The following is a 22599-nucleotide window of genomic DNA, read 5'->3' on the forward strand; positions in this document are numbered from 1 at the left end:
ATCTCCCAGTCCACCGTCCGACTGTTCCACATCCCATACCTCGCCCCCAACTCATCTCCACGAAGATATCCCCACCCCACCAACCCCACAAGACCTCTAAACTCAATGGGGCCTACAGTCTCTTTAGGATTAGGTGCATCTTCTCTGACTGAACCCAGATGTGGAAGTCCTCTGCTGTATATGTGTCGGGGGCCTCATATTAGCTGGTGTATGTCTGCTGCCTGGTTGGTGATCCAATGTCTGAGAGATCTTGGGGGTCCAGGTTAACTGAGACCGTGAAAGTCTCTAACTTTTACAGACAGAAACCCAGAAGCACTGACATCCAATGTTAGGAAAGACAGAGTTATTATGAAATTTGCTGAATGAAGGATAAGTAAACCAAGGTTATTTATTCAAAGATTCTAGAGACAATATACTTCACAGGGGCAACAGTAATAGAGTATCATCAGGTACATGGGTTTTCAATTGGTCAATCTGTAGAAAAGGAGAAGGGAGGAGGAAAATATGGAAAGAATCATTTCTTGAAGTTTAAGGGAGTATTTAGGCAGGTTTTCTGAGATTGGGTGAGACTCAAATGGAATAAATAATTAACCATAGGGACCTAAGAATTATTAGGAATTACACCGGGCTCAAGACCAATTGCTGAAGGAGGTTGAGAACTTCAGGGTGAGGGGACTTAAAAACAAGAACTGAGTGGGCACATTTTCAAACACGTGGATTCAAGATGACAAGCCCAGGATAAGGACAGAAGGTGGAAGTAGATTAACCATAATATGATAGAGTTAAAACAAGGTTTGCTCAAGAAGAGAGAAAAAAGGCTGAAATGATGCTTTCTTTTCATTTTTCTTCTGCTCCTACTTTCAGTGCATCTGATGATATCCAATCATATCGGTGAGCCTCTGTACCAACACCAACATCATTCTCTTCTGAAAGCACCCTTACAGGCACACCCAGGAACAATATTTTACTAACACCAAGCAGCTCATCTAAGCCATGTTGACTCATGAATTTGAATCATCATGTAATGCAACTTTCTGCAAGACAGAATGTTTGCTAAAATACTTGTTCTGAACTTTCTGGTAATTCTGGTCCAGGTTTAAAGTTTTAGCTTGGTGCATGATAGAACTTGAACAAGTCTGCACACACCGTTCCTAAAGCTTGGTCCACACCAGGCATGGCTTGTTAACACAGGTAATAATGCTTAGTTATGATATTAGCATATATTTTGACTGGATATCAAATAACTTACTATAAACCTGTTATAAAATATTGAAACTACAAATGATAACTTCCAGAATTATCCAGTGCTTCCATTTGGGCTCTGATTTTCCTCAAAGTATTTCATGATGATATTAATATCGCAGAATGAAGAAACACTGCAGGGAATTTAAATTGAACAATAGGCACCTCACTTGATGCGTTTCAACATCCACTTCTGAGCCTTTGCACTTGCAGAACAAGTTAGAAGGGACACTGTGCTGTTTAAGAACCAGCTTCACATCATGGGAATAGCTGTGTTTCTGTGAGAGTTCCCAGTCTGTACTCATTCTGTGGCTTTTTATTCAGTATTTATGGAAATACGTTAATCTCTGCACTGGAAAGAGTCTAGGATCTAGGATATCATGGGATTTAAAGCTCTCTGTGTGGGGCTGCTTTGTGTTAGCTTTTTATCTTATATTTATACACCTATGCCTGACAACATTGAAGAACCTTGGAAACTAATAGCCCTGGATGCAGTTGCTAAAACTTTCTCCCTTACGGTAAGAAGAATGCATTTTTTTCTATTATCAAGACTGAACATTTTTGAATATTTTGATAATAGTAGTGATATAATTTTGAAAAAAAACATCACTTTTTAAAGAATATTGTTAATTTGATTTTTGCTTACATTCTAAGAAAAAACTGGTTTCATAACTATGTTTTTATATAGTATAAAGATATGAATTATTATTAACAGTACTTGTTTGATAACGAATTAGGACTTTTCTTATCCTCATAGTTTCTATTATTGGTCTCCAATTCTAAACTTCTGGAATTCTGGGTTAACTTAGAATATGCAATGTGGATATAATGGCTGAAATTGTTCCTGTATAGTCAGAAACTAGTATTTTTGATGTTGTAATACATATGCTTTCTTTGCATATATGTAGATCCCTCATTCTCCACTGTCTTCTAACTATATTGTGTATATGAGAGGAAAAAGATATGCAGAAGAGCTCATACAGAGAGAGTAACAGCTGAAATTTGAGCCCTTGCTTGGATGAGTCAACTGTGCTCTTTATGTGCATGGTGGTTACCTTGCAGAAAGTGGGTACCCTTTGGCAGTTCTAACATCCGGAGGCTGAAATTCTAAGCAAGAATTAATAATCAGAAGTTAACAACAGTCCAAGGTTTAAAAGAAGCACAGTTCTATGACAACTAAAACTCAAGTTCTTATAAAGTTCTGAGCCTCTATGTCTTTCTCCCACAGTTCTCTTTTTCAAGTGTTCTGATTCCTTGATTGAAGAATGAATACAAAATCCAGCACATGTCAGTCATCTTGTGATTAGTTTATATGTATTTAATGAGAAATTTCCATGCTTTTACCAAATCACACATTATCTATCAGAACTATCTATCTATTTCTCACTATAGTAAAATGCTTTTACTTTGTCAGCTTCACCAGTTTCCAGTCATCATGTGTTCACCATTAAAATACATGCTTTATGTATGTGACATCGTGAATCATTATACTGCACTTCTGCAATGATAATACACAAAATGAACATGTAATTAAATTTCATCCTAGCAAATTTGGAACTCTTTGATAATTTTAGCACTGAATCCTACAATTTAGATTGCAAAGACAACAAATACTCCTGCTTTTATCATATGAAAGTAAAAAATATTAAAGTGCATTATTGTGCAATCATATGTTGTTTTAAAAGAGTTTTGTAAAATATTCGCACATTAGCATGAGAGACTTCCTTGTCTCTGCGTTGTACCCATTAATCTAAAAGTGAGAGCACTAATTTTAATATTTGTATAGATTGTTCTGTGTAATATCAATCAGGGGTATTAGAAGAATATGGGATAATCTCTACATAGGCAGTTTTCATTATAGTCTTAAAATGCTTCAGTATCTTTTAAATCCAGAAAACATTGACATAATAGACATAAGGCAATTTCCTAAAAATCTAATTTCAAGAGTAAATTCATTGAATGAAAATTCCCTGAGTATATTGATATCTCATGCACTCATAGTAACAGATCATATCTTTTTATATTTAATTACTTAGAATATAGCTATAACCTTTTGTTTCATTTCAAAATTAATGAATTAACTAGTTAGTGTGTGTGTGTGTGTGTGTGTGTGTGTGTGTGTGTGTGTGTGTATGTGTGTGTGTTGGAGGGATAGTTCATGCCAAAGCATGGGTAGTACTCAAAGAACATCATATAAGAGTCAGTTCTTCTCTTCTAGAAGGTGGATCTTAAAAATGTTCGTGATTGGAAATAGGTACCTCTATCTACTGAGACATCGGACATGCACCTCTAGAAAGAATAGCTAAAGAATACTTAAATAATAAGGCAATATTTATTGAATGTTAACATGAACTACACTCTTCTATGTACACTAAAAATATTCATTCATCTATACTATACTAGAACTCAATAACTTTATTACTGGTATTATCATTGCATGGATTTTTACATAATAAAGTCAGTGTTCATTGATCAATAGCTTTCTATTTTACATTTTATTATATAAGACAATTTTTAAATTCAAACATCTTTTGATAATATTTTCCCTTCCCCCTACTCCTTCTACATTTTCTCCCTATCCACAAAATATTTTTTCCAGAAAAACTCAAAACTGAATACAACAAACTCCCTAAAAACCTAGAAAACAAAATGTAATGACAACCAAAAGGTAAAACTGAAACAGAATAAAAACTAACTAAAGTGTAACCAATTAAAAGAGCACTAAGTGGATGGAGTCCATTATACGTTGGTCAACTACTCTTCAATGTGAGACATGCTGGAGTAGTTGGTATATGCAGTGTTACTCTACTGCAGAAAACTTAATCCTATGCCTGCTGGTTTAAGAGGTAGTTCAGTCATTAACCTTTGCCATAGTTTGTAGACTGTAATTCATTCATTCATTTAAAAAATGTATAACAAAATAAATATAAGATAAAACAAAAACTATCACAACAAAGTTGGATAAGACAAATTGACAGAGGGAAAGGAGCCCAAGAGAAGGAACAAGGATCAGAGACCCACTCATTTGCAGTCATGAATCCCATAAAATAAAATTAAACTACAAGCCGTCAAGTAAGCTTGAGGATATTGTACAAGCATGCTGATTCAGGCTCTGTGGATAGTGCTCCTGGACAGGTCTGGCTGCAATTTTCTTAGTGCATTTTCTTCATCAAAGCATGGAGATTAGCCATAAGTACCTTACTCTGTAATACATGAGGTAATAAAGGCCATTTAGAGTACTGTTAGCTCTGGAAGTTTAAAGATATATTCCTTGAGTAAATTGTACAGGTTCTGAGTATTCTGGTAAGATTTCTGCAGTAAAATCAAAGAAGGATTTCAGAGAATGGGTAGAGAAAAAGAAGAACCAAGTTCAGATTATGCATAATGTAGTCATATCATACTTGAATTTAAAATTGAATAATTCAATTTAGAATTGAAATAAGGGCTGGAGAGATGACTCAGTGATTAAGAGCACTTACTGCTCTTTCAGAGGTCCCGAGTTCAAATCCTAGTAACCACATAGTGTCTTACAATGATCTGTAATGTGATTCGATGCCCTCTTTTGGTGTGTGTGTGTGTGTGTCTGTGTGTGTGTGTGTGTGTGTGTGTGTGTGTGTGTGTGAAGACAGCTATAAAAATAAATAAATAAATAAATAAATAACCAAACAAACATAAATCGTTTAGAAATTGAAATAAATAATGTAATTTTAGAAAGAACATATGACAACATACAAACTTAGAGGGATTATAAGACAGTAGTTTTAAAAGATTTATAATTGAGCAATAAATACAAGAATTTTTTAAAATGTAAGTAAAGATGCTTTTCTAAATAACATTTAATCTAAAACATCTGAGATTTTCACAGGCAGAAGGATCATCAAAAATGATGGTCATAATACTATTTTTGTTTAATTTTACAAATTCTTTAATTCTGTTTGACTTCTCTTCACTGTTTTTTGTGTTTTCTTCTTCTACCCTTTATCTTCACATGTATTTGATATTACAGATCTATTAATGAAGTTTGTGTTTATTCTGTTTCTTTGTAGGCTCTGTGTCTTGAAAACATAGGTGTTATGAGATATGAAGAATTTATCTCCATGATAATCAATCTGGATTACACACAACCACATTCTGACGAACACATTACAGTAACTGACACTGCCTTTGTTGACATTCCTGTGCGTTTGTACTTACCCAAGAGCAAGTCAGAAGCCCCAAGACGAGCTGTGATCTATTTTCATGGAGGAGGTTTTTGTTTCGGAAGTTTTAGTAAGTTTATCATATAAGGAAATTAAACAACTAGTTGCATGTTTGTAATACACAGCACTGATATATTTACCTATTCATATATGAAAATAATAGAGATACACATGTTAGATATCCAATACAATGATAGATACAGATATGTTTGAGGAATACTCTGATAGTGGCTTTCACTACAAAGTTTGCTTTACCCTGATCCACATTTGTTTACTTTTGTTTTTGAGATAGAAACTCATCTATTTTGGTCTTCCCTGGAAAGTACTACTTAGTTGATAATAACATTTTACTTATGAGTACTCTTAGGTACTATGATCAAATGCATTTGTCTCAAACTTGGCCTATGTGGTATTGGGTTTGAACTTAGGGCTTCCTGCAGGCTGGGATAATATTTTAGCAAGTGAGTCCTAGTAAAAGCCCTTTTCTCAAGTGGTATTTTATTTATCGTTCATGTGCAATGAACGGAAAAAGAATTGTCACGGATATGCCAATTGCTACAACACTTTCTCTTTAGCTTCAGGAATTTTTCAGATGTAACATTGAAAGGATGACTATAAGAAGTACATGCTCTTGATCCAAGAGGGAGTTTGTAATTTCTTACTAAATTGGTAAAGCTTATCGGGAAGTTGTTCAATTTAATGCTAAGGGGAAAACACAAAATAAAACTTTATAAACAAGCCCCATTCATTAAGTTCAGAATCTGTGCTCATCTCCTGTAATAAGGGACATGTAAAGGTGATGAATGTAAAAAATAAAACAAACAAGTCTTTGGAAAATTCCTTTTTTATTTATTTTTTTCATCTTTATTAACTTGACTATTTCTTATTTACGTTTCGATTGTTATTCCTTTTCCCGGTTTCTGGGTCAACATCCCCCAGCCCCTCCCCCTCCCCTTCTCTATGGGTGTTCCCCTCCCCATCCTCCCCCCCATTAGAGATAATAACAATATATGGAAAGCCTCTGTAAGTAAACTGCAAAAACAAGCAAGTTAATTACATCATAAAAGTTTTAAAATAATATATGAATTTTTATCAATCTCAGGTAATATCTGAATAGTCTATTGATTCCTCAATTTAAAAGAGGGTATGAGATTTTTAATATGGAAGAGAAAATTGAGTATGCTCCCTTGCAGTTCAAGAACGGCAATAGAATTCAGTGTATTAAAAATGGTGGTTTGGATCAGTCCTTGCCCTTTGGCACAAATATTAAAGAACAGCACTACTTTTGCACTCTGTCTTTTTTTCTTTCAGTTATTCAAAGTTTATAGCATGTTTGTAGAAGGCAGGTAGTGACTCTATGTAAATTGCAAGACAAATACAATGGCTGTGGGGAAAGAGGAACCCTCTATCATGTTTATTTTATTCTATGCAAACTTCCAAGTAGAAAGCAAAATACAAAACTAGGTGGTTCCCATGCTGAGGAGAGAAATTCAGGTCTATGTTCTTAGAAAAAAAATCTGTTTTATGGACACAACCAATGTCTTAGAAGTCAAGGCCACTGTATGCCATTGATGGTAATGATCACTCTTATAAATATATACAGTTATGGAATGACAAAAGACATGCAGGAATAGTAAATCAAGGAACAAGAACTAAGACTGTGTTGTACAAAGTGGCTCCCTAAGGAGGCCAGTATATCTGCTAGATGTAGGAAAAACTCACAAACTTTGTTTTCTCTTCCTAAGACTTTAACAGATGCTTTAAAGATTAATTTCAGTGCACACAGGGTGACAAAGAGGAGTGATTTCCCTTTAGAGGACAGTGATTCTTAAAACTCAAGTGGCTTAGAATTTAGGCTAAACAGATTATATGCTATTGCTTTCAGGACTGTTAACTTGGTAGAAAGTGCCCCAGGGAAGTCTCTGGTTGATGTTCATGTCTGGTTTCTCACAGCTGTGTTTTGCTATTGTTCCTTAATACCCTGCTGTGGGTCAGGAAATCTTGTCAGCGTGTAGCTCTCTTTGCCACTAAGAACACTTGAAATCTCCTAGTCTTCCAGAGATCAAACTTTATATGATTCTAGAGAAAATGAAGGACATGGGGAATTCCATGTTCTTACATTCTAAATCTTCCATTCTTACCTGAATCTCTTTTTGTCAGTTTTACTTCCAACATGTCAGTCATGCTACTCTCTTTTAAGATCTCCCAGAAGAGAAAATATTTCCCTCTTGGCATTAGTCCTTTTTTGCTAGCTATTACATGGCTCTTGAGCTATATTCAATTTTATCAATACAGAGACACCCATCTTAAAGTCTTTTTTATGCACATGATTTCTTTACATCACTACATAGAACACACTGAAATTTCTTAGCAGTCTATTGCTTGGCCTTACATTTGATGTTCTTTTTTTTTTTTTTTTGGTTCTTTTTTTTTTTTTTTTTGGAGCTGGGGACCGAACCCAGGGCCTTGTGCTTCCTAGGCAAGCGCTCTACCACTGAGCTAAATGCCCAACCCACATTTGATGTTCTTAACTTCAGTCAATGCTCCTTTTCACATTTTGCTTCAGCCCCACAGTGAGCTGGTATTTTTGTCTTCTGTAGACTTCATATGATCTCAATTCTGTCTCTGAAAATTTTTTTTATATTATACTGAGCTCCCAAACGCTACTCATACTTTCATGTTGAGATGAAGTAGCATCTTTTGTCATGACCAGATAGATCTTATCAACAAATATTTCATACTTGGAACAATTTCTAAGAGCGAGAAAACTCTTTATTTTGACTTTGACTATATGACAATAAAAATTGATTGGGGGGGTGAATACAAATCCAAGTCTAAAATATAATACCAAAGGACATCAAATGTGAAAAATCTAGGCTTAATATCTTATATATTTTATCTTCAACTAGGCATTTCCTTTTCCTAAAAATGAACAACTAGATTTTTAATCATAAATGGGATCATTCTACCTAAAAGACTGAATGACTTAACTTCTTTGTTTTCCAAGTTGTTATATACTCAGTAACTAAATACCTTTTAGTTTAATTTTTTATAAACACATAAGAGATAGATGCCTCGTAAAAGTCTAGATTTTGATAATAATTTTAAAGTTCAGCAGCTTTCCAAGATTTTGTAGTTAATATATTGTGAATAGACATGATAGAACTTATGAAGACATTGCATCCAGGGAGGTGGAAAACAGAAAGGGTGAGTCGTTAGTCTGCCTCCTATTGCTGAGATAAACACCATAACAAAACCAAACGTGAGACAGAGAGGTCTATTTCATGTGAAATCCTGCCATCTGTCATAAAGAGAGACCAGGGAAGGAACGATGGGGGCAGAAATTGAAGCCGGAGCTGCTTTACTGCTTTGTTCTACACAGCTTGCTCAGCTTTTCTTATTCAACCAAGGATCACCTATCCAGGGATGGCACCATTCCATTGGTCCCTTCTACACCAATCATTAATCAGAACCAACCCCACAGCTTTGCCTATAGGCCAATCTTATGGAGCCATTTTCTCAAGTGAGATTCCCTCAACCCAGATGTGCCTAGCTTGTGTTAAGTTTATTAAAAAAAGTAACCAGCACAGGTGGATACTTGAGAAATCTGTAGCCTGTATGTAGAGACAAATGGACATCTATGTGTGTGTTGGGAGAGAATCAATGGCTTGCATGAGATGTGCTAATGCCTATATGTACATCAAAGCCTTACATTAACTTACTAGGGGATCTTTAAAAACTTGCGATTCCTTAGAATTTGGGTTAATCATTAAATTCCTAATCATTGCAGCATCATATAATGGGACATATTCATAAAAGCAGAGCTTTTAAGCAACTAAGTTGCTATCTTACATAATATCTGTCTATCTATATATCATCTACTTACATACTTATACCACACACACACACACACACACACACACACACACACACAAAGCACACATGTAAAAAGAGAGATCTACTGCATTCTTTCTTCCTGAATTTATGACCCAACTGATAGAATATGCCAAGAGTTCATATAGACCAACAGTTTTCAACCTTTCTAATACTGCAACCCTTTAATACATCTTCTTATGTTGTGATGACCTACAACCATAAAGTTATTTTTGTTGCTATTTCATAACTGTTATTCTGTTAATGTTATAAATCCTAATTTAAGTGTTTTTAGAGATTGAAGTTTGCCAAAAGAACTGAGACCCGTAGGTTAAGAACTGCTGATATAGTTGAATGACAAAATGATTCTTTCTAATGAAGACCTTGAATGTTTATGTTTATCTATTGATGGGAGAGTCTTGGATTATAGACCTGGCTGTGGTGATTATAAAAAGACCAATTAACTTCCTTTACTGCCTAAAACTTCTAGAATGAAGGAGGAGAGGATGATACCAGTTAACAAAGGGATATAAAAAGGGTCTTTCTGTGGCTAATAGAATTCACCAGCCTAATTTTCACCTTCAAAATGGCAAGATGCAGAACCATCTCTTCATATCTGGAAATTCAAGAATGTTGTGTACATTGAGTGCCCTCTGTGTGGAAGCAGGGGTAGGAAATAGAGATCCCTGTCTGATAATGGGAAATCACATTTCTTCTATAGATATCTGTCATTATTTATGTCACTTTTTAAATTACAAGGAGAATTTTAACTTTGCATTCTTTTTTCCTTTCAGAGCAGAGGGCTTTTGATTTCCTGAATAGATGGACTGCAAGCAAACTTGACGCTGTTGTTGTAGGAGTAGAGTAAGAGTTACTTTTTTTTGACTAATATGATTTTTACCTTATCTGTCTATAGGTTTGATTTCCAAATAATAAATCCATACTTGGAATTTGAATTTTAAAATTTACCTCATATTATCTGCCCAATTGTTGCATAGACTACCCTGTAAAGGATTCCACTACCCTAAATATTGTCCTTTAAAAAACAAAACAAAAAAAAAAAACCTTTTGAATTAGACTCTAAGTTGATTACTTTGTGAAATCTTGTTGGTCATGTCCCATATGGTCCAGTTCTGTCCCTTATTAAATAGTCAGACAGGAAAGAGAAAATTAATCATTGCATAATTGAAATATTTGATCATATTTATGCTCGATAGAAAATGTTTAGTTTCAAAATAATTATTATTTGGAATAGTCTCAACTTCCTAATGTTGTCACCCTTTAATACAGTTCCTCACGTGGTGACTCCCTGCAATAAAATTACTTTCATTGCTACTTCATAACTGTAATTTTGCTATTATGAATAATAATGCAAATATCTGTATTTTCTGAACACCTTTGGGAAGCATGGCCTACAGTTTTAAAATAAGCAGTTTAGAGTGTTGAAGGTAATAAAGTTTGGGGTCAGTTGAAATGTTGAACACATGCTCTCAAAAAGTGATTTTACACTCTTAAGGTATTTGGAGCGTGTGTACTGGAGTATCTTAGCCCATTATTTCCTTACTCATATTAGTATACTCTAGATTTCTGAATCTGAGTTTGACTCCAAAATTCATCAATCTTAAGAGGATTTTTTTTCATCCATCTTCTCCTTAGTTCATAGTTACAAAAACATAACTCAAAATTTTTAATCCAACATTTTTAATCAATAATGACATTTTAAACTATGCAAATTTGGGTAAAACTTAATTTCTAACATGTTTATTATTGTTATCATACCCAGAAAAAATTTATATGTTAATGACTAGATTACTATACTGGAACAGTCTTCTTTATTGTTTGGGGAAATTTAAATTGGAATCATATTTTAATATAATGATATAGGACCTGTCACACATTTACTCTAATCATTATGATTTGTATTCTTCTAAATATACTATGCTTGATGTAATAGATATAAACGTCTTTTGTGTACATCACAGTATCCAAATTATTCTTTGGGGTTTTCTTAGGGCAGTTCATATTACATTCTAGGATTCCTACCATGAACTTTCAACATTAAATATAGGTATTTGTAAATTTTTGACATTCTGAAGAACAAAAAGAGAACATGATGTTCATATAGCCAGTTACATTAAGAACATAAAAAAAAGATATAGAATATCTCCAGTATAAAATGCATTTAAAGTGAAAAGTTTACTTACAAAACTAAGAGGTTTGTAGCAATATATTACCTTCAGGCATAAGATCACCCACCGTTTTAATTACATGCTTTAAATAATTTTATATTGAGTTTTATTCTAGTTAAGCCTTAGAAGAAAACCTTGGATCAATTTCTATGAACTGCGCAGTAGGACTTGGTGTCACAGTGCATGTGTGGATGGATGCGTAGATGTTGGAGACCTGTTGTACACCTATGCTCTACCCGCTCTCCTTTTCTGTGTTGAAGCTACAGGCTAGCTCCTCAGCATCACTTTCCCGCACAATTTGAAGATGGTGTCACAGCAGTCAAGTTTTTTCTTCAGGATAAAATGCTTACCAAGTATGGAGTAGATCCTACCCGAATTGCTATCTCAGGAGACAGTTCTGGAGGCACTCTGGCTGCAGCAGTGACACAACAGGTAGAGCATATTTGGTTCTGTGGGTGAGGAGTAGTTATTTCAACTCTTTGAACTAAAGGAGCATTCATTCCCACAGAATTACAATGGTCTTGAATGAAACATCAACTGAGCATAACAGGGCTAATTTGGGTTATTTACTGTTATACTTATCTACATGTCTATCTTTATGTCAATATTTTATTTCAACCTTCATTTTCTTTGTAAAAGTTAGCTGTGGTGTTATATTTCTCAGGTGTTAAAACATTATAAAGAATATTGTTAATTAATCTCTAACAAAGAAAACAAAATAGTATTTTAATTATGCTTGCACTAGATCTATGGACTCTGGTGATTATGATCACGTTGATATTGAAACTTCCAGCCAAATTACCCTAGACCTCATGTTTTAGTAAAGTACCTTTAGTTCCTCAACAGTGTTAAAACGCTAGAGTACATCAATGATGCAATTCTCCTTTGAATTTGGTTTACAATTATTTTCCATTAATTAATTAATTAGTTAAATAATTAATTTATTCACTTTATTCCTGATCGCAGTCTCTCATCTCTACCCAGTCCCCTCACATGGTTCCTCTTCCTAGCCCCTCTCTCCTTCACCTCTGAGAAGGGGGAGATCCTCTTCAGGGAATCAACCTGGACTAGCACCTAAAGTCACTCCAGGACTAGGTATATCCTCTTCCACTGAGGCTAGACAAGACAGCCGAGTTAGAGGAGCAGAATCCACAGGCAACAGAGTCAGCGTAAGTACCATTCTAGATGTTGGGAGGACCCATATGAACACCAAGTTTCATACACACACACACACACACACACACACACACACACACACACACACACACACACACGCACACACACACGCAGACACACATACCTGCTACATATGTGTGGAAGACCTAGGTTCAACCCTAGTATGCTCTTTGGTTGGTGGTTCAGTGTCTGGGAGCCCCAAGGTTCTAAGTTAGTTGACCTTGATTGTCTTCTTGTGGGGTTCGTATCCCTCCATGGTATTCAATCCTTCCACAAACTTTATTTTACCAGATGTTTGGAGCTTCAACTAGAGTCTCTATATCTGTTTTGGCAAGCTGCTGGTTAGAGCATCTTAGAAGACAGTTATTCTAGGGTCCTGTCTGTGAACCCAGGTTGACTGATACAAACATGACCTGAAGCTCCATGACCTGAGGCCTGCAATATGTCTATACAGATTTTCTGAGGACAGCTTGAAACATTCCCCTCAAAATTGGCAGAGGTTTCTACTGCATTCATGTCGATATCACACAGGGCACCTCTGTATGTAGGCCAAGAATGAGGAATATAGCTGCCAAAAGTGTCTTTACATGTTGCATAATTATGACAAGGCTTTGACCACCAAAGAGGCATTAAGTTCTCACAGTGTGTCCTCTGAATTCACTCTTTGTGTAATCATAGTGGTTATTGTTTCCTCCATCCACACACAGATCTCCATGGAGACATAGCTGACTGGAACATTCATCAAAGTTGAGTTCACAGTGGTTTCCAAGGAATCCAAGTACAAGTCATAGAAGTCGGAGCATCCTGACACATGGCACCATGTAGACACAGCTGAGATCCACATTCATCAATATCAAACTCAGAGTTCACACCAGAATACACTTGAGGATACAACTGCTGTGTAGAATAAATGTGGCCTTAGCGAAGCTTGCTAAACGTACGTAGTGATTGACAGACAATAATAGGGAGAGTTTGGAAGATGCAAGTGCTAACTGAAATGAGGATGAAGAAGACTATGCCTATGAGGTTTCCATGGGAACACATAATTCATGGGAATCAGGGTAGAAGCTATTTGTGTCAGTTTATCTCAAAGCATGTAGCTGCATTCTTCCCATGTGTTGATATTTGATTGAGACTGTTGAATCAAAAAGTAATAGATTATTTTTTTTGGCAAAGGTAATTTTAAGACAGCGTAGCAGCTGGGCTTTGGAATAGCTATTGCTTACTTTCTTTATCATATTTATAGTGAAAGAGAGCTTAAAGCAAGGTAGAAAATATGAAAAATACGCAAGTCAGTGAGTAAAAGGGCTTGTGTCTAGTTAAATTGAAGACAGTAAGAGCTCCGACAAAGCAATTACGGTTCTTAAAGAGAATGGTGTCATTAAGGAGAATTATTAGACTCTCTTAGAACAATGGTAAAAAAGCTTCAAGAGCAAAAGCCACCAATCAAGAGCTCTGAGCTCATCATACAAATTCATTTTTTAAAAATAATTTGTTCTCTTTTATTGATAATGTAATTGAGATATTTACTTTATAGTTTTATATTACCTTAAGATTGAATGGACTAATTAGATACAGTGTGGTTCAAAGATTAAAGCATACTGAAGAGCTTTATAAACACTTATTCCCACTCCTATTACATTTACAAATCAAAAGATACATTTTTATTTTTAAAGTAAAGATTTTAAAAATGAGACTAACTCATCCAATCTTTACAACAATATGATTAGAAAAGTTTACATACACAAAAATGCAGAAATAACATTTGCAGCTTAATTTTGATGTCTTAAAATTATATCAGTTCTATAATCACTACCTCTAAAAGCAGTTAACTGCTTCTAATCCATGTGTCATGCTTACGACAGAAGAGAAAAATTATTCTAAACAAGTTTCATTTTAAAGGACAATGTCTGAGGAAAAATTTCCCAGGGAAACCATGAAGGCACACAGAGGCCATTGCCACCATGATACAAAGGAACAAGAACATACTATGTACTGGCAGTAGAATGTTTCAGTCCATGTAGTTCCAGATTTGTAGGCATGAGGGATAAAATACTAACTGGTTAGTAAAGTTTGTACCAAGGTTCTGACAGCTATGGTTAACTCTCTTTCATCTTGTTCTGATGAAAATATTTATGAGGTTCTTAAAACCTCCTGATAGAGCATACATGGATTTTTAAATACTAAATCCTATTAATATAATTTATTTAACTACATCATCTATACACATGAAGAATTCAATGTTCTTTCCAGTTTTTACCTTATTATTTCTTCTTTCTTATATTACCAGGTAAGGTTTCCACTATTATTTGAGGAAGCATGGAGAGAACACATAATTGCTGAATAATTTTGGAGGAAATGACTTCAGGGTTATTTCCATGTGGTTTTTTTCCTGGATACTGGTTTCTTATAATCTTTGCATTCCTTTTCTTCGATATTTATTAACTTGAGTATTTCTTATTTACATTTCGATTGTTATTCCCCTTACCGGTTTCCGGGCCAACATCCCCCTAACGCCTCCCCCTCCTCTACAATATGGGTGTTCCCCTCCCCATCCTTCCCCCATTACTACCCTCCCCCCAACAATCACGTTCACTGGGGGTTCAGTCTTGGCAGGACCAAGGGCTTCCCCTTCAACTGGTGCTCTTACTAGGCTATTCATTGCTACCTATGAGGTTGGAGCCCAGGGTCAGTCCATGTATAGCCTTTGGATAGTGGCTTAGTCCCTGGAAGCTCTGGTTGTTGGCATTGTTGTTCATATGGGGTCTCGAGCCACTTCAAACTCTTCCAGTCCTTTCTCTGATTCCTTCAATGGGTGTCCAATTCTCAGTTCAGTGTTTTGCTGCTGGCATTCGCCTATGTATTTGCTGTATTCTGGGTGTGTCTCTCAGGAGAGATCTACATCCTGTTCCTGTCGGCCTGCACTTCTTTGCTTCATCCATTTATCTAATTGGGTGGCTGTATATGTATGGTCCAAATGTGGGGCAGGCTCTAAATGGGTGTTCCTTCTGCCTCTGTTCTAAACTTTGCCTCAGTATTCCCTCCCAAGGGTATTCATGTTCCCCTTTTAAAGAAGGATTGAAGCATTTGCATTTTGGTCAACCATCTTGAGTTTCATGTGGTCTGTGCATCTAGGGTAATTCGAGCATTTGGACTAATATCCACTTATCAATGAGTGCATACCATGTGTGTTTTTCTGTGATTGGGTTACCTCACTCAGGATGATATTTTCCAGTTCCATCCACGTGCCTATGAATTTCATAAAGTCATTGTTTTTGATAGCTGAGTAGTATTCCATTGTGTAGATGTACCACATTTTCTGTATCCATTCCTATGTCGAAGGGCTTCTGGGTACTTTCCAGCTTCTGGCTATTATAAATAGGGCTTCTATGAACTTAGTGGAGCACCTGTCTTTATTATATGTTGTGTCATCTTTTGGGTATATGACCAAGAGAGGTATAGCTGGGTCCTCAGGTAGTTCAATTTCCAATTTTCTGAGGAAATTTCAGACTGATTTCCAGAATGGTTGTACAGTCTGCAATCCCACCAACAATGGAGGAGTGTTCCTCTTTCTCCATATCCTTGCCAGCATTTGTTGTCACCTGTGTTTTTGATTTTAGCCATTCTCACTGGTGTGAGGTGAAATCTCAGGGTTGTTTTGATTTGCATTTCCCTTATGACTAAAGATGTTGAACATTTCTTTAGGTGTTTCTCAGCCATTCGGCATTCCTCAGCTGTGAATTCTTTGTTTAGCTCTGAACCCCATTTTTAATAGGGTTATTTGTCTCCCTGCGGTCTAACTTCTTGAGTTCTTTGTATATTTTGGATATAAGGCCTCTATCTGTTGTAGGATTGGTAAAGATCTTTTCCCAATCTGTTGGTTGCTGTTTTGTCCTAAACACAATGTCCTTTGCCTTACAGAAGCTTTGCAGTTTTATGAGATGCCATTTGTTGATTCTTGATCTTAGAGCATAAGCCATTGGTATTTTGTTCAGGAATTTTTTTCCAGTGCCCATGTGTTCGAGATGCTGCCCTAGTTTTTCTTCTATTAGTTTGAGTGTATCTGGTTTGATGTGGAGGTCCTTGATCCACTGGGACTTTAGTTTGTACAGGGTGATAAGAATGGATCGATCTGCATTCTTCTACATGTTGACCTCCAGTTGAACCAGCACCATTTGCTGAAAATGCTATCTTTTTTCCACTGAATGGTTTTGGCTCCTTTGTCAAAAATCAAGTGACCATAGGTGTGTGGGTTTATTTCTGTGTCTTCAATTCTATTCCACTGGTCTATCTGTCTGTCTCTGTACCAATACCATGCCGTTTTTATCACTATTGCTCTATAATACTGCTTGAGTTCAGGGATAGTGATTCCCCTAGAAGTCATTTGATTGTTGAGGATAGTTTTAGCTATCCTGGGTTTTTTGTTATTCCAGATGAATTTGCAAATTGTTCTGTCTAACTCTCTGAAGAACTGGATTGATATTTTGATGGGGATTGCATTGAATCTGCATATCACTTTTGGTAAAATGGCAATTTTCACTATATTACTCCTGCCAATCCATGAGCATGGGAGATCTTTCCATCTTCTAAGGTCTTCTTCAGTTTTTTTCTTCAGACGCGTGAAGTTCTTATTTTACAGATCTTTTACTTGCTTGGCTAAAGTCACATCGAGGTATTTTATATTATTTGGGACCATTATGAAAGGTGCCTTTCACTCTAAGGTAGTGTCTGTCTTTGTCTCTGAGGTGTGTTGCCTGTAGGCAGCAGAATGCAGGGTCCTCATTGTGTATCCAGTTTGTTAATTTATGTTTTTTTATTGGGGAGTTGAGACCATTGCTGTTGAGAGATATTAAGCAATAGTGATTATTGCTTCCTGTTATATTCATATTTGGTTGTGAGATTATGTTTTTGTGTCTTTCTTCTCTTTGTTTTGTTGCCAAGATGATTAGTTTCTTGCTTTTTCTAGGGTGTAGCTTGCCTCCTTATGTTGGGCTTTACCATTTATTATCCTTTGTAGCACTGGATTTGTAGAAAGATATTGTTTAATTTGGTTTTTTCATCAAATATCTTGGTTTCTCCATCTATGTTAATTGAGAGTTTTGCTGGACACAGTAACCAGGGCTGGCATTTCTGTTCTCTTAGGGTCTGTATGATATCTGTCCAGGATCTTCTGGCTTTCATAGTCTCTGGTGAGAAGTCTAGTGTGATTCTCATAGGTCTGATTTTATATGTTACTTGACCTTTTTCCCTTACTGCTTTTAATATTCTTTCTTTGTTGTGTACATTTGGTGTTTTGACTATTATGTGATGGGAGGAGTTTCTTTTCTGGTCCAATCTATTTGGAGTTCTGTAGGCTTCTTGTATGTTTATGGGCATCTCTTTCTTTAGGTTAGGGAAGTTTTCTTCTATGATTTTGTTGAAGATATTTACTGGTCCTTTGAGCTGGGAGTCTTTACTCTCTTCTATACATATTATCCTTAGGTTTGATCTTCTCATTGAGTCCTGGATTTCCTGTATGTTTTGGACCAGTAGCTTTTTCCATTTTACATTGTCCTTGGCCTTTGTGTAGATGATTTCTATGGTATCTTCTTCTGAGATTCTCTCTTCTATCTCTTGTATTCTGTTGGTGATGCTTGTATCTACGGCTCCTTGTCTCTTCCTTTCGTTTTCTATATCCAGGGTTGCTTCCCTTTGTGCTTTCTTTATTGCTTCTATTTCTATTTTTAAATCCTTCACCTGTTTGATTGTGTTTTCCTGAAATTCTCTCAGGGATTTCTGTGATTCCTCTCTATAGGCTTCTACTTGTTTATTTATGTTTTCCTGCGTTTCTCAAAGTGAGTTCTTTATGTCTTTCTTGAAGTCCTCCATCACCATGATCAAATGTGATTTTAAATCTAGATCTTGCTTTTCTGGTGTGTTTGGGTATTCTGTGTTTGCTTTGGTGGGAGAATTGGGCTCCAATGATGCCATATAGTCTTGGTTTCTGTTTCTTGGGTTCCTGCACTTGCCTCTTGCCATCACTTGTCTCTGGTGTTACCTTGTTCTGCTATTTCTAACAGTGGCTAGACCATCCTATTGGCCTGTGTGTCAGGAGTGGTGTAGACCTGTTTTCCTGTTTTCTTTCAGTCAGTTTGGGAACAGAGTGTTCTCCTTTTAGGCATGTAGTCTTTCCTGTCTACTGTTCTTTAGCTGCTCCTGTGGGCGTGTGTCCTGAGTCCACCAGGCAGGTCGCTTGGAGCAAAAAGTTGGTCTTACCTCTTTTTCCGTGGCTGAAGTTGCTCCTGCAGGGCTGCTTTTGAGCTCTCCGTGAGGGCAGCAACCAGGAAGACCTGTGCTGCCTTTTCCTGGGGCCCCCATGCACCCGGGTCCCAGATAGCATTAGGTGTTTTCTTCTGGAGTCAGAATGTGGGCAAAGTGTAGTCTCTTCTGGCTTCCCAGGCATGTCTGCTCCTCTGAAGGTTTAGTTCTCCTTCCCATGGGATTTCGGTGCAGAGAATTGTTGACTGGGTCCCTTCAGGTTCGGGCAGTGTCTGGACAGCCAATCTTTGTATTCCTAGATGTACTACTCTGTCTTATCTATTTTTTAAACTTCTATTTCTTAATTAGAAAGGAATGGTAGAATTGCAATAGAATGTTCTGAATCTTTTATAACAGTTGTGATTTTTTGTTGCTCCTTCATTATATTTGTATACAGAAATTTATTTTTAAATTTGAATATGTTGAACCATTCTTGCACTTTTGGAAGACAGTAAACCTGATCCTGTTATGTTATCTTTTCAAGTATTGTTATTGTTGACTTTGATTTGGTTGTTGAGGATGTTTAAATGTGTGTCACCTTGGAAACTGGGCTGTGAGTTCTTTCTTTTTGTTCTGGTCTCATCTCCCTTTGATATCAGGACCCTACTGGCATTGTAGAGTTGCCAAGGATCAGTTTTGGTTTGGAGAGTGATTGTGTGGAAGGGGTGTTTGGGAGTAATGACTCAGAGCCAAATTTTTTGCCCACACTTGTGGCTTGTGTTCTGCTCAAGATAGCTTTCCAGACCCACACTTCCTGTGTTCTGCATAGAGAAGACAGTTCTTTGAGCAGTTCTCCCTTGCTTTTCTAAAAATTCTCTGGAGAGCTCATAACTTGCAGATCAAACTTCCAGTCTTGCTTACATATCACCTCATTTGTAGGTTTCCTTTACATTATTGCATGAATTAGAGTCACATGACCCAAGGGACCCTTGATTTTTAGGAGACAGCAGGCATTTTTTTTTTTACATTGTAAAAATTCAGAGATCTGCCTGCCTCTGTTAGGCACGGAAAATAAACTAGCTCTCTGGGACTCTGCCTGAATGTACCATTTATACCATGCCTGAACCTAACCTTGCTCTGTCCCAGGCCCCAAACCTGAACCCAGGAATCTGCATCTCCTTGTAAGCATAAAAAAAATTTGGGTATTGATTATTACCTGTTATTACCATTCATTAAATCTTTAATTCCTGCCTTAATACCTTTCTGACAAGTTAACACATAGCACAGCTACCTCTGTTCCTTTAGATCTGTGTAGCTCCTGACACAATTCTTATCACATCCTTATATCAGAAGGGAGGCTTGGAGAGCTCAGTGAAGCTTCCTTTTCTCTTATCTATGACCTGCTGAGGAGGATTCTCTCCATTATAAATCATATAATACTAGTGTGCTCCATTTCATCTTCTTAAAAAAAATTAGTTCTCTACTATAGAGGTAAGAGGTACTGTAGAGTCCTCTGCGTATGTGTTATGGCTGTTAAATTGATGTTTTTGTGGTGCTCCCAACAGTGGGAGCAGATGTACCTCTAACTCTATGGCCTGATCTTTGTACTGTTTTGCTGCTATTGGGCTGCCTGGTCCAGCCTCACTATGAGGACTTTTGCCTTGTTTTAGTGTCTTGTTATGTCCCCTTTGGTTGTTCTCTCTTGGAGCCCTGCTCTTTTCTGAAGGGAAATGGAGGGGGATTGGATGGGGAAGATGGGAGATAGTGGGAAGGACTGGGAGGAGTGGATGGATGGGAAGCTATAGTTGAGATACATTGTATAAGAGAGGCATCTATTTTCAATAAAACAAGGAAAAATAAGTTTTCTGAAAGGATTTTATGCCATGTGTTTTGACCATATCACCTGCTTTCCCTACTCCTCCCAGATATATCTTATCTTTCCTAACAACCTGAGTTTAAGTCCTTTTCAAAAAAAAAACAAAAAAAACCAAAATAAAACAGCATATTGAATTTAATTTACTCAGCCCACATATTCTTAGTGCAGTATTTTCTACTGGAGCATGTTCAATTATCAGGGGCTACACTTTTAGAGGAAACAGACTTTCTTTTTTTTTTTTTTTTTTTATTAACTTGAGTATTTCTTATATACATTTCGAGTGTTATTCCCTTTCCCGGTTTCCGGGCAAACATCCCCCTCCCCCCTCCCCTTCCTTATGGGTGTTCCCCTCCCAACCCTCCCCCCATTGCCGCCCTCCCCCCATAGACTAGTTCACTGGGGGTTCAGTCTTAGCAGGACCCAGGGCTTCCCCTTCCACTGGTGCTCTTACTAGGATATTCATTGCTACCTATGGGGTCAGAGTCCAGGGTCAGTCCATGTATAGTCTTTAGGTAGTGGCTTAGTCCCTGGAAGCTCTGGTTGCTTGGCATTGTGGAAACAGACTTTCTTATCCTAACAGCTATCAAATGTCAACAGTTCCTCAGGTGGGGGCAAAACATTATGCTTACTTCTTCTTTCCTTGCAGGCATTTAGTCTGGTTTGGCCTTGCACAGACATTGTATGTGCTATTGTTCTGCAGTGTCAAGACAAATAGTTTCCTTATAGTCATCTATTGCCTCTGGCTCTTGAAGTATTTCTGTCTGAGATTTGGGGAACTGTAGATTATACTGGTGTTCTACGTAGAGTGAGCATTATAGTCTCTTATCAGCTGAATTGTGGCCACTTGTCAAAAATAATTTCTACATATTTATATATGTAAAACCCTCCATCACTTTTAAGACTGTTATTTCCACTATTTACTTTTGGTAAAATATATTTATATATCTTTCTTCCTTTTACCTTCTGTCCCTGTATCCTCCTAATCTTTTCTATCATTTTTTCTCATATACTCAAGCAATGTTTTAAAAAATGATATTTCAGTGCCAGGGTCTTCAAAAGTGATTAAGGGTATTATAGGCACTTTTGTCATAATCATGCTTTCTGCCAGCAGTCCATGTAGTTTATTATCATATCTGCTTCATGGTTACATTTTGTCTGTTGGAATATTGGAAGCCTTTACCTCACTGGACATCCTATTTTCCAGGTGCAGATTGATCCCGAAGTAAAGCATAAATTCAAGCTGCAAGCTCTACTTTATCCTGGCTTACAGGTGATTGACACTCACTTGCCATCACATCTAGAGAACGAACGTGGTATAGTTCTGACAAGGGACATAGCCATAAAACTTGTGAGTTTGTTTTTCACCAAGGATGAGGCACTTCAATGGGCAATGAGAAAAAACCAGCACATGCCTCTGGAGTCCAAACATCTGTTCAGGTTTGTTAACTGGAGTGCTCTTCTCCCTGACAAGTTTAGAAAGAACTATGTGTACACTGAGCCTGTGCTTGGAAGATCGGCCTTCTCTCTGCCAGCTCTGATGGACCACAGAGCATTGCCCTTGTTAGCCAATGATGCTCACTTACAACACTTGCCACAAACATACATTCTTACCTGTCAATATGATGTCCTGAGAGATGATGGAATCATGTATGCTTCAAGACTTCAAAGTGTTGGAGTAGAAGTATATCACGACCATGTTGAGGATGGAATCCATGGGGCCTTATCGTATATGACATCACCACTCCACTTGAATCTAGGGCTGAGAATAAGAGATATGTATGTTAGTTGGCTGGATAAGAATCTATAA

At 36.9% G+C, this 22599-nt stretch overlaps 1 protein-coding gene across 1 annotated transcript; it reads left to right on the plus strand.

The window, feature by feature from the left end:
• The first annotated feature begins 1622 nt into the window (after nucleotides 1-1622).
• Aadacl2 (arylacetamide deacetylase-like 2) lies at nucleotides 1623-22599 on the plus strand. The gene is made up of 5 exons (NM_001191706.1): nucleotides 1623-1760; nucleotides 5289-5511; nucleotides 10109-10178; nucleotides 11764-11935; nucleotides 21997-22599. Exons 1-5 carry the CDS (start codon nucleotides 1623-1625, stop codon nucleotides 22597-22599), a joined length of 1206 nt encoding a protein of 401 aa, NP_001178635.1.

The sequence above is a fragment of the Rattus norvegicus genome, chromosome 2, assembly GCF_021556685.1.
Source record: "Rattus norvegicus strain SHRSP/BbbUtx chromosome 2, alternate assembly SHRSP_T2T, whole genome shotgun sequence".
NCBI lineage: Eukaryota > Metazoa > Chordata > Mammalia > Rodentia > Muridae > Rattus > Rattus norvegicus.